The sequence below is a fragment of the Rhododendron vialii genome, chromosome 10a, assembly GCF_030253575.1.
Source record: "Rhododendron vialii isolate Sample 1 chromosome 10a, ASM3025357v1".
Taxonomy (NCBI): Eukaryota; Viridiplantae; Streptophyta; class Magnoliopsida; order Ericales; family Ericaceae; genus Rhododendron; species Rhododendron vialii.
This window is the reverse complement of record NC_080566.1, coordinates 25,677,842-25,702,557: the sequence shown is the minus strand read 5'-3', so window position 1 is coordinate 25,702,557 and position 24,716 is coordinate 25,677,842. Positions and strand designations below refer to the sequence as shown.

Sequence of the window (24,716 nt, the reverse complement as noted above, 5' to 3'; positions counted from 1 at the left end):
TTTTTGCACTGTTTAAAAGATCTTCAATGAGATCTATCAAATAAAATTTATATTAGAAAAAAATTATTTGCTTCAACACATAATTTTTTAACTTGAAATTAGTAATTTTAAAAAAATAAGGTTTATAGAAATAGTGGAACTTTGGGGATGAGAGAGATAATTAACCTGCAAAAGTAACATCCGCTAGTCGGGAGGAAAGGTGACACATAGGAGTCGGTAGAAAGAGAGTTCATCGAGAGAGAGGGAGAGAGAGCAGATAGAATTGGATCTCCGACCAACCGAATGTAAAACCCAACCACTACTCTTACCGATCGTATTCGCACCCGGATCCAGGTCGTCTTCCTCTCCTTCTCTATTCGCAGCGGTTCGTTTCGTCTCATCCTTTTTCACATTCACCAAATGTATTACTATGTGTGTACTCACATTTCTTGGTCAGTTTTATATGAACTTTATTTGTGATATCTCTTGGTTGAGGACTGAATTTCAGTGAATTGGACATCTGGGTCTGTCAATTGTTTTATATTGTTTTATATTTCCATGCTCTTTTCTTTTCTTTTTTATTTTTGTTACTCAATGGGTGTGTCCAAATGTATTGATGGGTATTTACTTCATATGTTCCCCAATTTTCACGACTTCATCATTCTCGTTTTGTATTGTACAATTGTATACACAGATGCAGTTGTGGCTTGTTGAGTCTTGCGTTATTGCCTAATCACCAAGCAACATTTGAGATTTCCTTCTACATTGTATTGAACATTATTTGTTCCCTTCAATTTATGCGGATAGTAGCTCGATTACCTACGTTCTGTGGACTAATACTATTGATAATCTATTAGTACATAGGTTTTTCAATTTGTTCGTGAAACACGTGAAGAGTTAAAATGCCCTAGATGCCTTATTCTTAACAGCTATGAAGTAAACGAGTTTGTTTTGTGCCCTATATAAATACAAGTGGAGTGTTATATATCACCCTGTTTTGTCACAGTTCATATAACTATGGCAACATATTTGGTTTCACTGATTAGTTCCTGAGGCAGGTCCAATCATTGAGCATACAAGTAGGCGGTGATAGAAAATGGTGCCAAAAAATTGGTTTTCGTGTCGCATTTTTCTTTTTATTAAAGTAGGACATCTCACACATACATATGGTATCAGAATTCATATTTTTGTTCTTGTAGAGACTTAGAGACGGATACATCTTTTCCTGTGGAACTATAGTGGTTGAAATGCCTAACCCACTTTGTCTTTTGTCTGCACTTGTGATTGCGGTATCTAATTATTTGGTTATTGTAAAACGACAGTTTGCTGCGGCATCAGAGTTGATAAGGGATCATATTTGGTTCAGGTAGATGTCTAAAGCGGTATACTTATCAGGAGTCACAATATTGGATATTGGTTATCCATCCCATGTTTAATTCACCTCTTCTTTCCTTAACCAACGTCTTGGATTTGAGAAAAGCAAAGTCTTAGTTGTCCCAGAATATATGCATGGGAATTAACCTCCTTTCTTGAAAATGTGCCATGCGGAGGTCTATCATGAACTGGAATAAGTGATAATCGGTGCACCATTCATACTGCGAGAAACATTTTAAAGTTTGATGATATGGGCAAGGATAATTGGCTGCAAACAGATGGTGGAGTAGCTAATGAAGTTTCCTCGCCAGTTGATAGGGATGATTCTGGGACGTATTCTGCATCACGCCACAGCTTAGACACCGAAGCAGGCTTGGCGACTTGTCGTGTATGCCACTGTGCTGAATCTGACAAAAGGGGAGATGTTGCCTTGGGATTTTTGGGCATCACTCCACTATTACGAGATGCACATGCAAGCAGTGAAGACGTGAAGCCTAATTGTAAGGAAGTCTTGAAAGATACTAAAAGTGATGATTCATGCAACAAAAATGCTAGAAAAGTTTCTGGAGTTGTTGAGTTTGTCAGCCCTAAAGGGGAGGTTTTCGTTTGTAAACAAGATATAGAAACGGGTTTTAGCCATCAAGACTCCTTACTTGAGCTAGGTTGCTCTTGTAAAAATGATATTGCTCTAGTACACTATGCATGTGCACTCAAATGGTTTGTAAATCATGGATCTACGGTCTGTGAAATTTGTGGACACATTGCGAAAAATATTAGAACTGCAGACTTCAAGAAGGTTCTAGTTTCATTGAAAGATTATGAGGCGTTGAGGGAAAGGACTGCCAATGGGGAAATTAACCCACAACAAGTGCAGACAACTTCCGGTGTAGACCCTGATGCTGTTGCCGCTATTCGAAGGCAAAGGCTAAGTGAAATTTCATTGTGGTTTAATCCCTATAATAACAACAATCCTGCCACTGCTTCACTAATGGTCACCGAACAACTTTCTGATATTGTTACTGAAGAAATTGTACCTACTGAAAATCCTGCAACAAAATGGGCTGTGGAGGGTACTGGGATCCTGCTTGCCACAGGGCTGCTTACTGTTACTCTCGCATGGCTCATTGCCCCTCGTGTTGGAAAGGTATTTTGAATTTCAGTGTATTTTATTTGTAACTTCTTCAAGAGCTCAACTATTATAGATCATGTGTGGTACTGGTTTATTACGCATGGTGACAAGGGTATCGAACCATTTGGTCCGGATAATTTGTTCTTTTCTTGTTTTCATATCCATTTCTTGACAGCTTCTTTCTTTCTTATAATGATATGTTTCCCTTTTACTCTGTTTAGAAATGTAATCATTTTAAGTTGGCCATTTCGTGCGAACTTTTATTTATTTATTTATTATTATTATCTAATTGACATTGTGCGGAATGACGTTGTAGCTCCTACAAGATAGATATCCCGAGCAGAAGGGGAATTGGAAAAATAAGGGTTGTAGAAAGAGAACCCAGTCACCTATTTCTAAATATCGATAAAAACCAGGTGTTCAAAATGTACAGCACTTATTTTATTGAATATTTGTTAAATACATTTATATTTTTCTTATGGTTTTTGACATTTCTACAAATTGGGGAGGTGGTCAATGTTGACCAATGTGGAATCAGATGGCTTACATGTGATGTGACTATGTTTTGTTATTGATTTCATTTTAAAGTGTCTTGAAACTTAAATGAGTATCCACACCTATGCAGATGTATGTAACCCGTAAAAATTATATCTAAATTGAAAGACACTGCTGGCATTCTAGTGCTATGTACATTGCCTTTGTAATTGTGGAAATAGGATGTTTTGTCGCCTAGAGAGGAAAAAGAAAGGTGTTGTACGTTAATGATATTATGTGTAGTACCTTCAAAACCGTAGTCGGTAGTCCTTGTTAGATTGTTAACTACCGACTCATCTAAAGAATGAAGCTATTAGAGAGAGGGGTAACCTTATTATTTTGGGTTCTCAACACGCCCTAGACTCTCTTATACGTGTGGGCCAAATGTATAAATATTTAAATTATCAGGCAGCAATGAGGTTCGAACACATGATCTATTGTCTATTTTGATACCATAATTGATTGTTAACCACCAATTCATCTAAAAGCTTGAACTATTAGAAAGACTAGTACTTTGTTGTTTATATCCTTAGCAACCTTCGTTGTATAACAAACCACCAAAACGCACAAGTCATCCCAAGGGCAAAAATCAGAATTCCTATGGGGAAACCACTGGATGGGAGTGTGTATTTAATGCATATTGCCTATGTGCGTTTTCAAAGTGGAAACCTTAGGAAGCATTTCTAACATGGGGAGAATTGTAGGAAGTGGAAGGTAAGAAAAGCTTTGCTTGTAATTTGCCATTTTGGATGAAACTGGATTCAACCCCATAATTGGGTTCGTAAGTAGACGTGTGTTGTAGTTCTTAGTCTAAGTGATGGAGTTTTACAAAATATTTGTTGTATGGAGTCATTTGTTACTCTAGAGTGACCATTGTGCAATATGGAAGCAGTAGAAAGGAATCCAAGTTCACTAACTTGTGGATTGAGAGTATTTCTTATTTCCCTTCCTGGAGTTGTTGGTCACGCATTTCAGGCACAAATTCCATTCCAGTGTCAATATCATGTTGTGTCGAAACATGGACACAACTCATTTTGAAGACTCTATCCTCCAGTTGTTGGAAATAATGGGCTATCCTCCTAACTGAATAGGCCTTTATTAGTGCAAATTATGGGAAGCTTGTTGTGCATCTATGTCTTTCATTAGAATCATGATGTGTAATGATCATACTGATGGTATTGATATCCATGCGCGAGTGTGGTGGGCCGAACCAAACTCCACTGTGGGTTGGTCCACGATACGCAAACGGCACAAAAGGCTTGGGCCGAGCATGGAGGGTCTGGCCCAAGCACTCGGTTTGGGCCTAAGCCAAGCACAGGCCTGTGTAGCAGGTTAGGCCGAATAGAGATGGGCCGGACCGAACGGTCCATCAGTTTAGGAAGTCTAGGAGGTGGACCCGTGGATCGTCCCTTCGGGTCGGTTTAACGGGTCGTCCGGGCATCATGAGTCGGCCCGACCCGGGCTAGAGGATCCGCGCAAAGGGTCCCTCCAGTTGGTTCTAAGGGTGCCTAGAACATTCCAAAGCTAGGGCTAGCGTGGGCCAAATGTCACCCTGACGTCACTGAGCTAAGGCGGTTACATGTGACGTCACGGGCATGTGCCATGCACACTTAGCTTGGAGAGAAAGTACATTCGCCTATGAAAGGGAAGGGATAAACCCTAAGAGAGATACGTTCTCACACCATACCACAGTACTCTCTCCCTCTCTTGTGTACTTACATGCTCGTTGGAGGGGCGTAAGGCGGCCAACCGCCCTACGCCTTGGTGCAGGTACATCAAGGAGCGACGGGATCCAAAGAGGTCAAGCGAAACCACCACACCACAGCGAGCATACATTTGTTCCCTTTTAATTTCATCTACTAACATCATGCGATCATGTTCTAGTTTAGAGAAAGTTGGAAACGCACCATAGTGGCTCACGGGCTCTTTTTACAAGAAAAATATGAGACCACATCCAACAACTCAAATCCTGCGTTGTTTCTTGGCTGATTCTGGGTCTTCAATTTGAAGAATATATTTTTAATGTAGATGAAGCTAGTAAAAATCTTACTGCAGTCCTATAGTCTCTAGGGCACGTTTAATTTCCGGAGTAATTTTGAGAAGGATTGTGAAAATTGGAGTTATAGATGGGGATGGAGGGGACATGGAGTCCAAAGTTTAATGGTTGGGGTTAGATGTACCATGGGAGTAGTTAAAAGTTTTGGTTAGAGTGGGCTAAAGAATAATGCAAACGGAGGAGGATTACGTTTTCCGAAGGGTTATGTAATCCCGAAAAGAAGGATTACTTTTGGTTGGAGTATGTAATACCCCATCCCTGTCATACTGCCAAAAAATATAGCATTGTCTAGTAGATTATTACGGGACTTAAACCCGCCAAACGAAAGGCAGATTATGCAATCCTTGGGACCATATGTTCCCCAGTCGGTCAAATATTTTAATTTTTTTTTCAAACGTGTAGGAGATTAAGCTAAGGACGTGGGGTCCCTTCAAACTTCAAGTCTCACTCAAAGAGCTTGTATGTGTCTAATACAACCCCCTAGCCTGCTACCTGATATGCATAGATTAAGTCCTGCTCCTTGTAAGACTCGGATTCGGATCTTCTAGCATTGAATTTACCTCCTATTATTGCTCCCCTTAACTCATTGGAACAAAGTGGAGATGAGGGGCATTTATGCCCCCTAAACTTGTTTCTCTAATCTCTCCATCTTGTCCATCTCTTTCGAGTTATCTTCTTCTTCTTCTCTTCTACCCTCCTAAACCCTAATCTGCAATTGGAGTCTAGGCTTAAATGAAGTGTATGAAAAGCTTGAATGTGCACAAAATACTCCATATCTGAACCCCTCCCCCAACTAATGTCATTGACTCAGTACCATTTGGAGTAAAACAAGTTTACTTTCTCAAGTCCAACAAGGCTTTGTTAATTCCATAGAATACCTGTTCATCACCATTTAGTTTCTTCTTCCTTTCCTAGTGAACTCTTCATAATAATGAATTGTAAGATATTTCAGTGACTAATCAACATAAATAGCTCCCTCGAAGGACATTTTCTTTGTTACTACACAAATGCTTGATTTCATTATGTGGGGGGGCTGATTTCTCCGTGACCTTCTTGAACCTTTCTCTCTGTTTGTTGAACCATGGAAGAACAACGTTGATCTTCGTGTACCTGCAGAACCGGAGGGGGGTGTTCCTCCGGGAAGAAGCTCCGACGAACTAGTCAGGAAGTGGAGATGGAGGAAAGAAGTTTAGTAAGAAATTATGGTAGGGGAAAGAAGAGAGTGGTTGAGAGTAAAAATCTCATCCTTATCTTAGGAGTGGTACTCTTCTATTTATAGGCAAAGATGTAGAGTGCTGAACAAGTCGGTTTTGCTCCTCACGGGCGTTGCCACGCTCGGATGACGTCACATGTCAGGAGCATTTAATGAACGCCGCTTCTTGGGGATTGCAGAGCCGCGTTTGTCAGTGTCAGACAAGTGTCACTTTGGTTATCAGAGAAGACAACTCACGTATCATCAGAAGCTTCTAGAAGGTTCTACAACAGCTGTCTCTGAACGTAAAGAGCGAACGGGCACGTCACCGTTCAGAGTCCTCCTTACCGAACAAAGATAGATCCATTGACAGGAGATTATACTGAACGATAAGGATGACTGCCAAACGTAACGAGTTCTACAACACTCGGAGAACCATCCTGAAGCTCGGTGAGATGCCCAGGATCCACTTATCCTTCGGGAGAAACCTGATGCGACGTGTCAAAATATGACTTGACTTACTGACGAACTGAGACAACTGAACGACGGATCCGCAGTGGTTCCACCCTTGTGATCCCTATGAACCTTCGGATATTTCGGCCCACTACACATTATGAAGAAAGTCTTCTCATGGGCAAAACATAGGTCACCCAAGCTCAGTCATTTGTAGCTGGAACTTGAGTCTAATGCTTCTCTCAGAAGGGAGTCCATTGCATTGGGCAGTTTTAAGTATAACAGTACTAGTTTGACGTCATTCTTGTGGTGGCCCTTAAGTGTATCACAAATGTTGAAGTCTTCCACTTCAATGGTTGAAATGAATCATTCCATGCCATAGGAGCAAGGTTCTGAATACTGTTCCGGATATGGTATCATTTTCTTAACTGGTACGGCATGGCTTGGTACAGATATAATTTCAGGTACTTTTTTGGATTTATCTTTATAAATACTCTTATATGAAAAATTATTCTTAGATATTTTTAGTTTGGGATTAACTGGTATATTCGTACTGTCTTACATACTCTACCATATTTGCAGAGTTTCACAAACATTTAACCATGGTTAATGTTTGTCATGATCTGACCTCAACTGTTTATTTTTGGGAAGAGAAAATACAGGCTGTCATATTAACCCTTGCACCAGCCCCTTTTCTCTCAGCCATTCAAAACCTTCTCTCTCTCTCTCTCTCTCTCTCTCTCTCTCTCTCTCTCTCTCTCTCTCTCTCTCCATTAATGGGGAAAAGCTTCACCATCTTCCACAGTACTAAGGAGATGGAAACAGAACAGAGGAGTTGAACCTGGCAGACTTCACTGTGAAGGGGATTGATCCAATCTAGTTGCTCTGATCTCATATTTTGAACCCCGTTTCGTATTTTGATCTGATCTAGTTCTTGTTCTCACATTTTTCGTTATCTCTCATCACCGGTACACTGCCGGAATGTAATGTACCACTGGTAAAAGGACGAAACTGGCCTGTATGTCCGAGATAGGCTGGAAAGTTCGCCTGGAACTGAGGGTTCAGTGTACCGGTTTATTCCCAAAACGAGACATACCGGCCGGTATGGTAGGGTATAATGGCCTTGCTTAGGAGCTAGTCACATTGCAGTTGTCCTGATACAGCCCACTCCCCACTCTATTGGACAAATCTGCACAATTGAAAGCTGCAAAGCTTTCTGTTGTATCTCATGCAAGGGGAAACTCTTTCAGGTATATAAACCATGTCCAGTGTATTTTTAGGGGCTTAACCATTGATGTCATGAATAATAGTTCTTTGTGTGAAAGCATAACAAAGAAAGGAATACCATTTTGTTTCTTGTCAAAGATGATAAACATTAAATCCTCTTGGTTGTGATCAATTTTGTGATAACCTCCACCTTCTCTATCGTCACATAAAATTGGGGATCTTGCAAGTAACAAGCCGGACTAGGCATTGAAGCATGATCCCAGGCTGGGGCAGGAACTCTTCTCCTAACAAGATTCGGTAGTTGCACGTGTTAGAGGCATCTAAGTATTGTGCTCATTTGCATGAACACACCTATGAGTTCTGATGTTATTCTGCAGTGAAACAGTATTTAAATGAATTTTACTCAGGATGCATAACTAATCAAAGTAGTATGTGGTGTGACGAACAGTTTTTTTTTTGGTAAAGAATAGGAGTAACTAAATAGTTTTGTCTTAATAATATAGAAGAGTCATTATTTGTTCTTTTGGAGTTAAGGATGTCACTATATTTGTTTGATTTTGAGTCTTTACAGAAGACACAGTGGAATGAAAAAAAGGTTTAACCAACATCTGGCGAATTTCTCACCTTAAAGAAATAACATGCTCCACCTTAAGAATATGTCAGCTGTCAGTCGAAAACTATGAATGAAGGAAGCATTGTTATGTGTACAGAAATTGATTTGGGTCTCTAAGCCTGCCGTTTCTGATGCCTTTCGGCTTTGATTTGGGGGCATGGTTCCGCAACAAAATGTCCCTTTAGCTCCTTGGTTCTTGGAGGTATAGGGGGGCCACTGTTTCAGTGGTATTATGAGAGCAGCCACTTTGTTCATATATGCCAAGGTTTAGGTTGTCTCCAAACCTCCCCTGCCCATACCCCCAATGGTTGGTGACTTGATGGGTTCTGTTATTGTTGTTGTGTTGCTGGAACCCACAGGTATTATGCTGGTCAAAACTGAAGCACTTGTAATGCTAGAAATAAAGTTGCTACATAAACGCAAACAAGCTTGACATGTGTACATGTCTGTATACAGGCATAATATTTGAAGCAGCTTCAATTTTTTTATGGGATATTACTTACTGAATTTATTATTGTTAACAGTTAGTGCAGCACGTTTTCCAAATTGAGAAACCCTCTTGTTAACCTCAGTGCAATGAGTATTGTTAGAGTTTGTCCCACATTGGTTAATTATAACCTCCAAAACCTGTTTATGAACTTGGGCAGCCATTGCCAATTGGTTTTGAGTTGGATGCTTTAACAAGTATCTTGCATAGAAACTTTACCAATTCACATGAAACGTCTCCCTGGACATCTTATATTCTTTCTTGTATTAATTCTGATAATATGTAAGCTACCCTTTTTTCCTTGGTTTGTTTCCATTGGTTTTATTATATACTTTCCTTGTTGGTGAGTACATTTCATCTAACAAACTCCTCCTGCTTGCAGAAAACTGCCAAAAGTGGTCTTCACATTCTGCTTGGAGGCATTTGTGCTTTAACTGTTGTTGTCTTCTTTCGCTTTGTAAGTGGTTATATACTCATTCTGTTGATCTAGGATCTGTTGCACTTACTGTCTTTTCATAGGAAAGAAAGTAATTATGCTAATTATCAACTGCACCTTCCATGTCTCTGTCTCCTGATTGTCAGAGGAAAACATGCGGATATAGTATTCTCATATGGTCCTCTACTGCGAGGACCCTGTTGGGTAGAATATTTGTTCTTCGAAATCTGATGAGGCAAACTTCATGGGCTTGTTCTGTTGCTGACCTTTGCAAATAAAAATGAGAAAAGATTATTGATGGGATTGCATTCTGATCAAGAAGATTTTTCTAGTGAAAGAAGTTATTTGAACGACAGCTTGGAGTCCAATAGTACCAGTAGGCAGTACCCTCTAATTATAATCTACTAGGCTAGCATTGATACTTATTACATCTTTGTCGTTTTGATGCACATATGTTGATATGGAACACAAATTCGTACTGTAACGACCCTGATTTTTGGTAAAAAAAAATTTCCTTAAATATTTAAATTTTATTTTAATTACTTGGATTTGCTACTAAAAATTTCTGTTTAATTTTTATAATCCGTCATAATTAGATTTGAGACTTATAAAATTATATCTTTCACGCCGAGCAATCTAGTCATTTTCTAAAAACAAGTATGCTTATAAAAGCACTTGTATATTTTCCTAACGAGTTAGATAAAATCTTTAAATTATATTTCTTGGCTAGAAATCCTACTTGACTAGTAGAGTTAATTTCCAACCGACTAGTTGAACAAACCAAACTACCATTTCTCCTAGTTACACTTCCCGAACCCTAATTGGACCTTTTTGACCGTCTTGGAGCCTTTTGAACCCCCGAAACCCTAATTGAACCCTTAGACCTTTAGGGGTAATCATTATACCCCATGACAAGTCATTTCAAACCCTAATTATAACCCATATTCTTTAACTCTTGGTCCATAAATGTTAGGGAAAATATTATCTCTTGGACAATAGATTCCCATGACTAGTCATATCAAATTATTACCAATATTCCTTTACCCCTTGGTCCATAATTGTTAGGGGAATTTTTGTCCATTGGTTATTAGACCTTTGACTTGCCAAAATGCATGACAAGACAAGTCATACAAAGAATCCCATCATTTTGCTTCCAAAAGAAGCAACCTTAGACTTGCCATAATGAGAACCTAGATTTGACTAGTCATTCAAGCCCATACTTACCTTCTTTAACCAATGGTTAATAAATGCTAGGAGAATTTTTGACCATTGGTTAATAGCCATTTAAGTTGCCAATGAAGCCTTGATTTGACAATACAAAATCATGGGCCAAGGAATCCCATCATTTCGCTTCCAAAGGAAGCAAGGCTAGCTTTGCCATGCATGCACACCTACATTCTAGACTTACTTTCCTAGACATATGTACCTAGGAGGGAGAGAGAGGCCGAGAGTGAGAGAGTGGGGTGGAGTGTGTGCATGAGTTTTGATTACTTACACAAGCAACCTTTATAGCCTTAAGCCTATTTTTGACCATGCCAACCCATTTCTAGTCTTCCAAAGTACAATGATTTTGTGCTTTCTTGCAAGCAACCTCCCCATAGACTTGACAAGTCAAAAACCCTTCATGATGGCCTAAGATTTGGCCTACAAATGGAAGTGACAAGTCATGGAAGGCATGACATGATTGAAAGGCTTGATTGGACATGACAATGGAGCAAATCCATGGGAGAAAGGAGAGAAGGGGGGGCCGGCCATAGAGGAGGGAGGAGGAGCTCAAGTTTTGCCTATAAATAGCAAGTCATTCCAAGCATTTCAACTCACACCTTCACTTCTTGCTCTCACTTCTCTCTAGAAACCATTTCTGTTTTTCCAGGCAGCCTACTGCCCTTCGTAAATCCTCAGTTTTCCCCTGCTTAGGCTAGTTTTTAGAACCAACTCCCTTCGGAAAAGTTGTAGAGCACTTCGAAACCTTCAAGTTAGACACAAGAACCATCCAAATCGGTGAAGAAATGACAAAGATATTGGCATCCGAAGTTCAGTAAAAATCTCGGATTCCTATTTCCAGACAGCATACTGTCTTCCCCTTTATCACCATTTTTCGCCTACCTAAAGTAGTTTCTAGGATCAACTTCCTTCACGAAAGTCGTAGAGCACTTCGAGAGCTTCAACTTCGACCCAAGAACGATCGTATTCGGCCAAATATTGACCAAGTTACTGCCATCCAAAGTTCGGTCCAGATTTGCAAGTTTCACCGCCGTAGAAAATCTTTCAACTAGCTTATTCGGCCCCGACTAAGTTTCGGATCAAGGTAGATAAATCTCTACTCATTCTCCCTAGTATAACTTTAGTTATTTTTGTTTATGATAAGGCAAGCTAAAGTATTAGGAATAATTAGCAAGCTCGTTTTACAAAATCTTGAAATGACATTACGATCATGTAGATTTTCTCTACTCACTTCCCTAAGTATAAGTATAACCCCTTGTTCCCTAAACTCTACGTATAGAATCGTACGTTAGATAGTAGAATGCTATTGATTCAAAGTATCAATATCCTTATTGTTTTTCTTAAGTAGATAAGGTTGTCTATCGTTTAAAATGCATGATTGTCAATAAGTTTATCTCACTAATGGAGGTATGAGCATGTTAGATAAATGACCTTGTCTTAAATAAACATATGTTGTATCGAATTTCTCAAAAAGTAAGAACGATTTTCGAAAAAGAAGATTTTAACGCTTGATTTGAAGTATTCATATTTTGATCTTTGAATGGTTATGAGCATGATTATTAATATAGAATTGGATGATCTTGCTAGTTAGTTTCAAGATTTCAATGAATGATTTATGTTTGTAAAAAAAAAGCCTACCGCGGAGTCTATGCATGAAAACGTGACACGGAAATCGAGAAAGTTAGAAACATGACACCTAGGGTGTGGTTAACGAAAAGGCGTGTTTTAAAAAGATGAAATGTTTTGGAAACCGCAATGTGGCCGGACATGGTAGCCCGTTGTGTGGTGTGTGTTTTGTGTGCCAATGGGAACCCGGTGCGGCGGAACCATTGTGAGGATACTCGGGAGACCGGAACGGCGGAACCGAGGTTGGGTGTGTGGCTTGGTTTTCCGCGTTACGGAGCCAATGCAATTGTGTGCCAATGGGAACCCGGTGCGGCGGAACCATTGTGAGGATACTCGGGAGACCGGAACGGCGGAACCGAGGTTGGGTGTGTAGCTTGGTTATCCGCGGTACGGAGCCAATGCAAATGATTTTGAAAGGTTGGGTGTGTAGCTTGGTTATCCGCGGTACGGAGCCAATGCAAATGATTTTGAAAGGTTGAAATGTTGACACGGTCTACGATGAGTCGCGTAGGAGAAACCCGAAAATCTTGGACACCAACGAAAGATGATTAACGAATGTGAATGTGTCATTGTTAACTGTGTATATACGTATCATGTGGAAATTGATGCTTTATTATAGCCTTGATTGTAAATTAAGGTTGGTGGGTAAGGATTTCCTATTGAGCATTGTAGCTCACGGTGTTGCCTTTTTGGTGACCCTGACATATTATATGGGTTGCGACGCCGGTATAATGTGTCAGATTTCTTAGATGAACAGGATAAGATGTACACCGTGGAAGCTTTGGGAGCAGAGGAGCTTGCTAGGATGGAAGAGCAAGCAGAGTAGTATTAGGAACCCTAGTTTCCTTCCTCGTTGAATAAATGTACCCTTTCCTTATGATGTATTTATGATGTAATAATGAGCCAGACTCTCTTTATTATATAATAAATGCCTCATTTAACGTACCCAAAATTGGGGGCGTTACACGTACACTATTTCTTAGACACAAAAATATTGAGAAAAAGTAGGACAGAGACCAACTTCACTACAACCACAAAAACACACTCACAAGACATCTGGGAGCCGCACACACTCACACCTCCCGTGTGTGTGTGTGTGTGGGCCCACATGGCTTGTTTGTGTGTGGTTGTAGAATTTGTGAGACCGAGACATAGCGGAACACAATAAGTTTGTATATCGAGATCTTTTTCTGAGATTAATAGATTATCTTTCTTGACTTTTCAAATAAAAGTTTGTATATGGAGTTAGGTACATCTACACACATTTAAAACTTCAAGAAAATTGTTCTTTCTTTATATGACAGTTAAAATTTGATTTTAAGGTAGAAAAGGCCCATTTGTCCCCTTTAACAGTCACTTCTGTCTGACGGTTTCGCTGGAACAGGTCTTTTGGTGAAGTTTACCTGTTGTATAAGAGGCTGGGATACAAAACCCAAATGCCTTATTTTGAAGGCTTAACTATTTAACTTGCAATTTTAACTCTGAAAAGGTTGAGAGTCTATAATAAAAGGCTACAAGAATTATTACAAATTGATTGAAAATCTTTTTTTCAGTGTCTTCCATTCAGTGTATTTTGTTGAACTTGTGCTAAAACCCCTACACATGTCTCACGTGTCCTAATGATAAGTGCATCTATCCAGGTTGTGTCCTTGTGCTTGTCCAATATCCTAATATCTTGCGCTTTTCGAACAAAATTTGGTGATCTACCATGAGCTTTGGTTTAAGGGATCTTCTGGTTGAAGTCATTTGTTCTCTATTTGCATTATTTTTCTCTTTTGTTATTCTTCTCTGCTTTTATGATGTTTGTATAATCTTTGATGGGGTTGCACGTGAGGAAGGGTGTTGAATAGCTTAACATAGATTGTTTCACCCATTTCCTAAACAACTAGAGCTTTTGGGACAGCTGGTGACTTAATACTGTGCTCCGGAGAACTACGATTTTATTCTGTTTACTCAATCAAAGTCACAGCAGAGTAAAGATTAAATTTCCGCCGAGTACAAATTAAATTTTCAAATGGTGAACGTTAAGCCTTTTTGAATGTGGTGCATAACATGTGTAGAACATGTACTACAAGGGTAAGCTGATAAACTCATTTAAATTTGGGTGCATTGTTTTAAATTTGATTATTAGATTCCATTTCTCTATAGATGGTCCTCTCAAAGGAGGAATTGATATGCCATGAACGATTTGAAATTTAAAGGAAAATAGTTTCTTATTGCATGCATCCGCTCTTATAAATTGTTTTATATTCCTGTTTATAATGTGAATACGCACCTGTGTTTGCTGGGGCTTCTAAGTAAATATCTAATGTTTATGTTGTTGAAACACCCGCAGATCGTGCTTACTAGAATCAAGTACGGACCTGCACGCTACTGGGCCATCTTATTTGTCTTCTGGTTTCTTGTCTTTGGCATCTGGGCTTCAAGAACACATGGTGCTCATACTACATGAATCCAATGGTACATTGTTTATCCACACACAAAAAAAAAAAAAAATTATCTTGCCAAATAAAACCTTTATTTAATACTTGGATGTGGTGCTGTATGATCCAATTCAAGTAGTATCGATTGAGCATGCCCTTTTTTTTTTTTATTAGTTTTGTAATATCAGCTGTAGGTGGGTCATTTACCCTGGGTGTAAACACCATTTATTGTAATATGAACTGGCATGTTGAGGACACGATTGTTTATTTGGTTTTTTTTTTTTGAGGGGGGGGGGGGGTCAAATTGCTCTTTGAGTTCTTTCATTTTGTTCTGGTGACACTGTCATTGCCTGCTGGGGAATTACTCAGTAAAAATACACCCATTCGATGGGACAAAGAATGTTCTCTGTTCCATTTTCATTATAGACGCAATTACACCAGTGGCATAAGTTTACCCATTATCTATTGTAGATATGGACTTCACTTTCACATGTAATCCTCATAGATGCTCTTGTTAATGCTTTGTTATGGCATTGTTGTTGCCTCAACTACATGGACCACCATCCTCTGTACTTCAATGTGCTATGAACGTTACGTAGATGAAGGTTATGATGCAAGTTGGGCTTGCTTTGGAAATCTGTTCTATTTGTATCCATCTCGTATTGTCTGGCCAATTGATTCTATATTAAGTAAATGTTTTGTTGGAACTTGCGAAAAACCTGAATATCAATGCGTTTCAATTGTTGTTGTATTGGTAACAAGGTTTATAGGAGTATGATTTTTTGAAATGCTATTTTGACGACATGAGACAAGCTCTCACTACATAGATTCGTGTGTGTTTCGATTCGCTAGCTCTTACATGGATTCATGTGTGTTTCGATTTGCAAGTGGAGAGGTAAACAACAGTTCTATACCATAAAGAACCCAATAACCGGCTCGGATGGTCAAATGCGGCTGCAGTGGGTGCATGCAAGTACGACGAAAGTCAAGGAAACATTGAATTTTTGTGATGCCTGCTTTTATTCCGTGTTCAATTCCAAGAGTATCTCAGCTTTATGTTATAGTCTCCAAGCCAGATTTTCTCAAACTTCTCAGGACTTTAGAGTAAAAAAAATTTACTTTTTATGATTCCTCTCGTCGAGACGAATCAATAATTTACAAAAATTTGGCGCAAAATTAACAAATACGAAAAAAATTCAAATAAGGACAAAATTAACTTATTTTGCTAAAAAATACTTGGAACTATGCTCGGGAGAGAATTGTAAATAAAACTAACTTGAGTTGAGTTCAGTGTTGTCCTATTATCTCCTCTTAGCCAATAGGGGAGAAGGTTTTATCTCTATTATAAAACACAATGGTGCAAGGACAAGTTGTTGCAATGGTTAAGATTGAATTGATCCAATGGTTGAGGTGAAATTTCCCTTCTATTAAATTGTCCAGTCTCTTTCGTTTAATTACATAATTGCCACCGATCAAAATTACATCCACTTTCAAATTTGAAACCTTACTTCAGAAGAGTTCTCCTTCTCTCTCTTTGATCCCACACAAACACTACCTCACCCAGACCATCACTCTTCTTCTCATGCGCCCTTTTCTCCTTCACCGTCCTCCACCACTCACAACGACACTGACTCGCCTTTCAAGCTCTCCACAATCAAGACCTCCTCGCCTCTCATTAGCTTTTGCTCATGGTTCGAATCTAGCGGCAGGGTACAAATCAATTCCAATCACGGTGGGTAGTGCCGTAGGCACGGGTAAGCACTAGTTCACCAACAAAATTGAACTCGCTGGAAGGGGAAAGAAGAGGGCTTCTTTAAAGCCAGTCCCTTTTTGTCTCAGCATGGCCGTCCAGCTCCACCCCGCGTCAAACCCTTTTTGTCCAAGCCCTATTTCAAATGATGTACCCAAAATACCCCCATTCCCTCCTCATGCCCTTCCTCTCCATCGTCCCCTTCTGCCTTTTCCTCCTCATGGACATATACCAGAAGTGCGAGACCCGCCCCTCCTGCAAAACCGACCACTGCAGCCCCTCCGACCACCTCCGCCACCGCAACGCCCTCCTCATTGCCACTGCCCTTGTCTTCTACTGGCTCCAATCTACTCCATCACCGACCACGTCGTTCGCCTCGATCTGCTGATTAAGCGGCTGGAGAAGCTCAAGGCTCGTGATTGAAATTGAATCTTATTTTGTGGTTTGTCAATTTCTCGATCTGAGATAAGCGCTTTTGTTTTCTATATTACTACTTCGATCTACTCTTGTGTTTTGATGTCTTGGATTTAGGTTTTAATCTCTTCAAAAGTCTTGAATTTCATTGTTAGACGAGTTTTTACTTGTGAAATTCTAGACGAGTCGGTTATTGTTTTTAATTGATTTTGTTGTTGTAAAATCTTTTTGATTTTGTTGGCGTGAATTGTGTAATTTGAGAGGTGTGAATTTTGGGCGTGTATAGTGCCGATAGGATGTGAATTCTGCAAATGGGTTGTGAATTCTGTAAAGTGTTGTGAATTTTGGGTATGAATTCACACACCAAAGGATTCATACCAAGAAAACCAAAGCACTTTTAAAAATGGCGTGTATAGTGCCAATAGGATGTGAATTCTGCAAATGCGTTGTGAATTCTATAAAGGGCTGTGAATTTTGGGTTTGAATTCACACACCAAAGAATTCATACCAAGAAACCCAAAGCACTTTTAAAAATGGCTTGGATTGGAATAGCTTATAAAAGGGGGTCCGCATGAAACCCAAAGCAAAAAAATAGGACCGGTCAGGAATTTCCCAAAAAGAAAAAGGGAATTCTATTTGTAGTCTAGAATTTACATCATACTAGCCATTAAAAAAAATTAGATCATGTAAGACAAAATACCCCAATGTGTAAAGACAAGAATGCCCCAATGTGTAAAGACAACGAGAGTATTTTCTGTCGAATCACAAACTTTCCATCTGTATTGTTATCTTTTGACTGCCACAACTCTCTCTCCTTTGTTCATTCATGAAATTTTCTCTCCTTCATCTTCCTCATTTATTCTACACTATGGCTCCGTTTGTTTCGATGAAAATGTTTTATAATGTAAAATGTTTTCCATGTAAAATATTTTTTCAGAAAACAAACTTCAAACTTTCATTTTCCGGTGTTTGGTTGGTACATGAAAAATATTTTTCAAAACAATGATTTTCCATCGTTTGGTTGTCAAAATAGTTTTCCACACAAAGGTTATGCACTAACCTGTTATTTGAAGTTGGATAAAGAACCTCCCAAGCATTTTAAAATCACATTCAAAATAAATATGAATACACTAGTTGAGCAATTTGAAGTTAGATAAAGAACCTCCCAAGCATTTTAAAACCACATTCAAAATAAATATGAATGCACTAGTTGAGCAGTTCCCAAATTGACGCAATCAATTCATATAAGCTCTCCAGATCCATCTTTGAGCAAAACCCAAGATCCATTTCATGCAAATAACTAAAGCATCAACTGAATAACCCAATTATCCATCGTTACTATCAAAATTGAAATACAAATTAACCCTTGCAACAAATAAGATTTTTTAACAAAAAGATATGCTACTAGCAACAAGAACTGGTAAGTCATAGAACACTAGATATAATTCACTTCAAAATTTATGGCTACTAAAATCTTCAAGCCAAATCCTTCGGAGGTTAATGCTCTTCGCCATAAATGCCTTCCCAAGCCTTTCATGCTCAACCAAATAAGCAAAAGTTGAGCCTAGAAAAGTCTCATCAAAACCTTCTATCTTCATCAGTTCATCGTGAAGAGCTTGAACATCAAGCCTATCCCATGTCAGCCAAGTAATTGCATCCGCAACTTGCCCAAGCTTTTTTGAAATTGTTTTGATATCCAACTCCTCATCATGAGGATCACGACCACGCTTGCAATGACGTCTTGGTTGGGCAGAAGTTTCACTCGAGGATGCCGATTGTTTTCCAGCATTCTTGTCCTTAGAGATGTCTTCAATGGCAATGTCATCATCTCAATTTATTGGTTCAATATCTGGCCGAGCTTCCAAGTCAACATCATTGAATGATTTAGCAAAATTCCCTTCTGCACGATCTTTGGTCACCACTAAAGCTATCTTTTCATACATTTCAATCTTCTTGTTAAGATACTCTTCATGAGTTGGATGTGCCTATTTTCAAGCAATAAAAGTTACACTGACAAGTTTAAAAAAAAGACTAGAAACTCAAGCCAATAGAGAGTAAAATAACTTAAGAATGGCACCTGAACATGTTCTGTGTAGACAGTTGGACTAGCAATTATCATCTTCATGTTGTCATCCCATCCAAATCCAGATTTATCCCGAAGTTGAGCTATGATACCCCATGCAGTTTTCACAATTCTAAGATGATGTTCAACATGATCTGATGAACATTCAACGTTGAATTTCTTAAATGTGACACTCAACACCCGATTGAATGAGCTTGTTCTAAAAGTGTTGTTAGGTCTATTCCCAATTTTCACCTCATCCACAAGAACTTCCAACAACTCACGCTCCATGGGTTTTGACCACCTAAATTGTTTGCCCCTGGATTCACTTTTTTTGCTCATATCTAATACCACAAATCACATTCCATGATTAAATTGTAATCCATCAAAACTCATTCATAAAAGCATAAAGGAGCAAACTACTAGAGCACGAAGTACTAAAAAAAATAGTCTGATCAACATATATAAACTGATTTGGAAAACAAACAGCCTCAATCTTATATAACCAGTCTCAAGAAAAGAAAAGGAACAGTATAAAGAAAAGCAGTCTTAAACACTTGAAACAAATGAAGGTAGCAATGAAAATCCCTTTGCTGACTTTCCCTATCATCAAAGCAAACAAAACATCACCGGATAATATCTTTTCCACATCGTCATAGGATAAACATTTTAACCATTAGTGTATTGGTACCACATAGCATCAGCTATGGCCTTCTTTTTTCGTGTCCATTCTCTATTTTCTTCTCTCTCTTGTCTTTGTGTCCGTTGTGGATTTTGCTGTCTAGGCTGGAATCGATGACTGACCCGTCGCATTATCCCACTATATGGTTGTGCAAAACACAACACGCTAGTACATCTACTTGTAGTTAATACTTCAAATAAGGTTCTCCGCCAAGCATACGAAATCTCTTCTTTAACACTCCAAACCCCCGTTCAACAGTGCTTCGCAATGAAGAGTGGCGATGATTGAAAAGCTCTTTTTCATTTTCAGGCTCATGGTTACTATACTCTTTTAGGTGATATCGTACACCACGATATGGAGGGATGAATTCACTTCTAATGCCATAACCAGAATTAGCAAGGTAATATTTACCTTAAAAAAAAAAAAACCCTTATGTCATGTGTCTGCTCAGTTTTATCAATAATGTTATCAAACTTAAAGTCCTAGGGCAAAAAAATTACCTTCAGGGACTTGAAGCCCCCTGGGCCTCGAAATTGCATCATTCAAGATATGGGAATCATGTGCTGAGCCCTCCCAACCCGCAAGTACATATACAAACTTGAGGTCAAAAGTGATGGCTGCTAAAACATTTTGCGATGTCCATCCCTTTCCCCCACGAAACCTCCCTTGAAGTTCAAGGGGAATTGATGCCTGGATATGTGTCCCATCAATAGCTCCCACACAATCCTATTTTTTTCCAAGGCAACCAAAGTTTTGGTAATTTGATTTCTTAAGGACAAATTCAATTATGCATATTTGTTATTACTTACCGAAAACCAAGGATAAAATCTTCGATTATTTCGTATCTCCATTGGAGTGGAAACACCTGGTAGTCTAATGAGCTCTGGATATAACTTCAAAATGGCACCCAGAACAATAAGAAAATATCGGTGTATGGTTTCAATCGACCGATGAAAGACACTTCCAACCAACCGAAATCTCAAATTATGTCCAACTATTTTTAAGAAAATCATCACTTGCTCTCTCACAGACATGTGCACCGTGGGTTGTAAAAGTCCTTTTTGAGTGAGAGTTTCACATAGCTTTGAAAATGCCAAAGGACTCATTCGTATCTGACCTATGCAGTGCTTAGTACTAGCATACAAAATGCTATTTATATAGCTCTCCCTCTCTCGGTCTCTATTGATGTAGAGACCCGTAAATTTCTTTATTTAATTTTAATATTTTATAAAGGGACAAGTGATGGTTTAGTGTGGAAATTGTGGTTGTGGGTTAATGTGCAAGGTTTGAAAGTCAAGGGTGTTAGTGTAATTTGGTGTGTGTGTGTGTGTGTATATGTGTGTGCCCAGGGAATTCATTTCCCATTTTTCCCCTCTCCCGTTCTCTCTCCCTCTCTCGGCTCTCTCTCCATTTCTCTCCCTCCCACTCTCAAATTTCACCTCCAACCTCAAAACCCATGAAGATTGACCTTCATTCCACCCTCCGTACGTGATCTTGAGCTTGTATTTAGTGGGGTTTAGCTTGGAGAGGAGTATTTAGTTGATTTTGAGGTTCCAAAAGCTAGGGCTCGTTCAAATCGCTTGGATTTCGCCTTCCGACCTGAGGTAGGGAATTCTACCTCTCTTTATATGTTATTTGAATGTTTCTATGCCTTGTTCGAGTTTGTATTGGTTGTACATGAGATTGGATCGAAACCTGAAATTTTCTATCGAAATCGTCTGTAACTTGCTCTCCCTACCGGTAGGAACTTTTCACCTACCGGTAGGACGATTGAGAAATTCCTTCGTAACCAGCTCAAACGTACAGCAGCAGCTTAAAAGCTGCTCAATGTATTCAAGGTCTACCGGTGGGAATGCTTTACCTACCGGTAGGTCTAGTGCAAAAATTGTTTCGTTCAACTGTTGGCCTTTCTGTTTCCAATTTCTACCGGTAGGAGGTTTAGAACCGGTAGAAATTGTTTCGTTCAACAGTTGGCCTTTCTGTTCCCAATTTCTACCGGTAAGAGGTTTAGAACCAGTAGGAATGCTTTACCTACTGGTGGGTCTAGTGCAAAAATTGTTTCGTTCAACTGTTGGCCTTTCTGTTTCCAATTTCTACCGGTAGGAGATTTAACCCTACCGGTAGGTCAAATTATACCGGTAGGACTCGTTCACCTACCGGTAGGAGATTGAGCTGATGCAGTGTCTTTCAGCTACTTTCCTATATCTTCCAACTCGCATTTTGAAGCTTTTCATCGACTTTAATGTGGTTGTTTGCACATTCTTTCAAGTGTTTTGGAGAGTATTACTCGTTCTTCACTTAGAGTGGTATCCAATGGACGTTATTGCACATTGAAATACGAGAATTACACTTGAACATGTCTAGGGATCCGATGAGTAGCATCGCAATCCGTTTTCTCTCGACTCGTAGAATTCTTTAGATTCCTTTAGTATATGCTTTACGGACTCCAAGTATAGAAACTAGAAGACCGGGCATCGCAGAGTCTAGTCGTGGGTTGATATGTGGTATGTGACGGTACGGGGGTGTACTTAGAGGTACGGTGAGGACGTGTGGTATTATGGTATGCTTAAAGGAAAGGGCGTGTATTAGTTAATTAGTCGGAGTCTTGAAATGAAATCAATGTGGTGGATTGGTAGAGTGTTTAGAATGCTTGAAGTGAAATCAATGTTGTGAAAGAACTGTTTGAGAGGATATAATAACTTGTGTCCACCCGACTCGTCAAGTCTTTCAATCCTTTTGGCACCTTCCCTATGAGGTTCAAGTGTAGAAACTAATGGATAGAGTATTGTAGGATTATATATGTGGGCTTAATACACTTTGTCTGATGCGAATGGGTAAGCTAATGAAAAGGCATGAACATGTATATTTAGGAAGTTAGGTAATGGTTAATTGAAGTTTTGTGGTAAGACCGACAGAGTGATGATGAAATTGATTATGAAACGATGACGATTATGAAAAATGTGAACGGTGACCCAAGTGGTCATTATTGAGGGAAAAGACTCGGGGTGACCCTGCGCTCGAGGGAACTAGACCCGAGGTGACCCAACTGATTATTGCTATTGAGGGAAAAGACTCGGGGTGACCCTGCGCTCGAGGGAACTAGACTCGAGGTGACCCAACTGATTATTGCTATGGAGGGAATAGACTCAGGGTGACCCTGCGCTTAAGAAAAATAGACCCTAGTGACCCTAGTGACTATTGATGGAAATAAATAATTAAAAGAAAAGATAATATAATAAAGGGATTTGAAGATGATGACTGTAGACACGAGAAAGATTGTAATATTGTACGAAGAGTAATAAAATGATTTAGAATTGATTGTAGACTAAGGTGGATGGATGTGGGTTCATTGATGTATCTAGTCCGAGGAGTAAACGGTTAATGACGTTCCGGTAAAGTCTAGAATCCCCTGATCAAAGCTTGCAGCTCATTGGTAATCGTTCAAACTTTGGGCGCATCTGTCAATACACACTCATTCATGGTGCATGATTCATCAAATTTACATGTAGTTTGAGCATAGAGTACTCTACTGGGCATGTGTTTGCTCAACCTACCATTTCAGGTTCATTGCAGGTCATGGTCATGGAGTACTTGAAGTGCATGCTGGCAATATCAAGTGAAGCTATTTTTGGAGAGTACTTTATATTTCTTGTAAAACAAATCGCTTGTTATGAAACTCCTATTTTGAAAAGTTGTAATTGTAAGCCAGTTTGTGAATGTTTGGAAATTGCACTGTATTTTGGGGTAATGTACGTACGATTGTGAGGACTTTGTATTTCAAATAGTATTGTTAATTTATGTTGAAAATCGAGGGCGTGACAATTGACATGAGGTGCCCTAGGTATATCAGGGATAAGGGTCCTATTCTATTCCTATATCTTAAAATGTCTAGGATTGCAACACCGGTAGCTATTACTACAGCGGCGGCTCCAATTACTGCAACTTCAGTTACAGTAGCATCATTTTGATCATTAGCCATCTACATAAACAAAAGAATTCAAACATAATTATTGGAGAAAAGTATAGACTAAGAGGACATAATCATATGTTTTATCAGCTGAGAATAAACCAACAGCTGAAGCTTATTGAGTAAATACATCAAACAGATAGCGGGGAACAGAACAACATGACACACAACGTACCAAAAAAATCAATAAGAAGAAGACTACATCACTACTGTCAAACAAAAGAAATTCACTAACCATGGATCAACTATGAATTAGAAGCATCAAATTAGATCGAAAAAAATTGACAGATTTTCTCAAAACTAGAATGGAAGAAGAATTCGGAGGTTCTCGCCGTTGAAAACGCCGGTGACCGAAGGTGTCGTAGAGAATCGCGGTATCAAGGAAGCTCTGGCCGGCCCCCCCCACTACAAATCAGATATCCAGTCCAAAAATCGCAACATTTGCATATAAGTCATAACATCAATCTTGAACTCATAACTTCTGAATGAATTAGGAGTACAATCATAAAATTAATTTTTAATTCATAATAGTTGTATGTTACGTTGTGAGTTTTTATCTTGATATGACAAACTTCCAATTGAACCTTGGTCATATCAAGCACCATTAAGAATTAAGATTGATTTTCATTGAAATATCTTCTGATTGAAAACATGTTGACCTTGTAGCTCAATTGAGTGATCTGTGAGAATATTGAATCAAACTAGGTTAAGGGGTAGTATAAGCCTTAGGCCGTGCCTTCTTAGCTAAACACTTGCAAATCGTATGTTTAGCTCAAGTTAGGAAATTGGTTTGAAATCACAAAATCCGTCGCCATAAAGGTTTGCTACCTCAAGTAAATTCCATTAAGCAATTCTCATTGAAAAACCAACGAGGAACCATTTCCAGTGGATCGATCTTGGACTTCCCAAGTTATAGTGCAACCTATTACATAAGCCCTACACTAAGGGATCGACAACCAACCAGTGCTATTGAGCAACCAATGGGACATTCAGAACTACAAGTCACAATCGTAAGCACAAATGTACAAAGACTTTTTTTTATTTTTTTATGGGAACAAATCCATCTACAAAAACTTTGAAACATTTCA

General features: G+C 39.1%; 2 protein-coding genes and 1 non-coding gene across 9 annotated transcripts; 2 read left to right on the top strand and 1 right to left on the bottom strand.

Annotated features, from left to right (window-relative positions):
- Positions 1 to 163: 163 nt before the first annotated feature.
- Positions 164 to 15,389, top strand: LOC131303577 (uncharacterized). Of its 6 annotated transcripts, none has more exons than XM_058330509.1 (4): positions 164 to 364; positions 1,302 to 2,497; positions 9,427 to 9,501; positions 14,666 to 15,389. In XM_058330509.1, exons 2-4 carry the CDS (start codon positions 1,604 to 1,606, stop codon positions 14,780 to 14,782), a joined length of 1,086 nt encoding a protein of 361 aa, XP_058186492.1. In that variant the 5' UTR covers positions 164 to 364; positions 1,302 to 1,603; the 3' UTR covers positions 14,783 to 15,389. The 6 variants fall into 6 exon arrangements, with proteins under 6 accessions (XP_058186492.1, XP_058186493.1, XP_058186497.1 ...); XM_058330510.1 differs by having other exon boundaries at positions 168 to 333; XM_058330512.1 differs by having other exon boundaries at positions 182 to 364; positions 1,346 to 2,497.
- LOC131305813 (small nucleolar RNA snoR100) lies at positions 8,626 to 8,733 on the top strand. Its single transcript, XR_009193370.1, has one exon. It is a non-coding gene; the product is annotated as a small nucleolar RNA snoR100 (small nucleolar RNA).
- A 1,210-nt stretch (positions 15,390 to 16,599) lies between the features above and the next one.
- Positions 16,600 to 20,841, bottom strand: LOC131303576 (uncharacterized). Of its 2 annotated transcripts, XR_009192088.1 has the most exons (5): positions 20,471 to 20,841; positions 20,162 to 20,387; positions 19,853 to 20,072; positions 18,995 to 19,323; positions 16,600 to 18,902 (listed from the first exon to the last, which is right to left on the bottom strand). XR_009192088.1 is itself a non-coding variant. In XM_058330508.1 (4 exons), exons 1-4 carry the CDS (start codon positions 20,765 to 20,767, stop codon positions 19,305 to 19,307), a joined length of 762 nt encoding a protein of 253 aa, XP_058186491.1. In that variant the 5' UTR covers positions 20,768 to 20,841; the 3' UTR covers positions 16,600 to 19,304. The 2 variants fall into 2 exon arrangements, 1 of the variants encoding a protein (XP_058186491.1); XM_058330508.1 differs by having other exon boundaries at positions 16,600 to 19,323.
- Between the last annotated feature and the right edge of the window lie 3,875 nt (positions 20,842 to 24,716).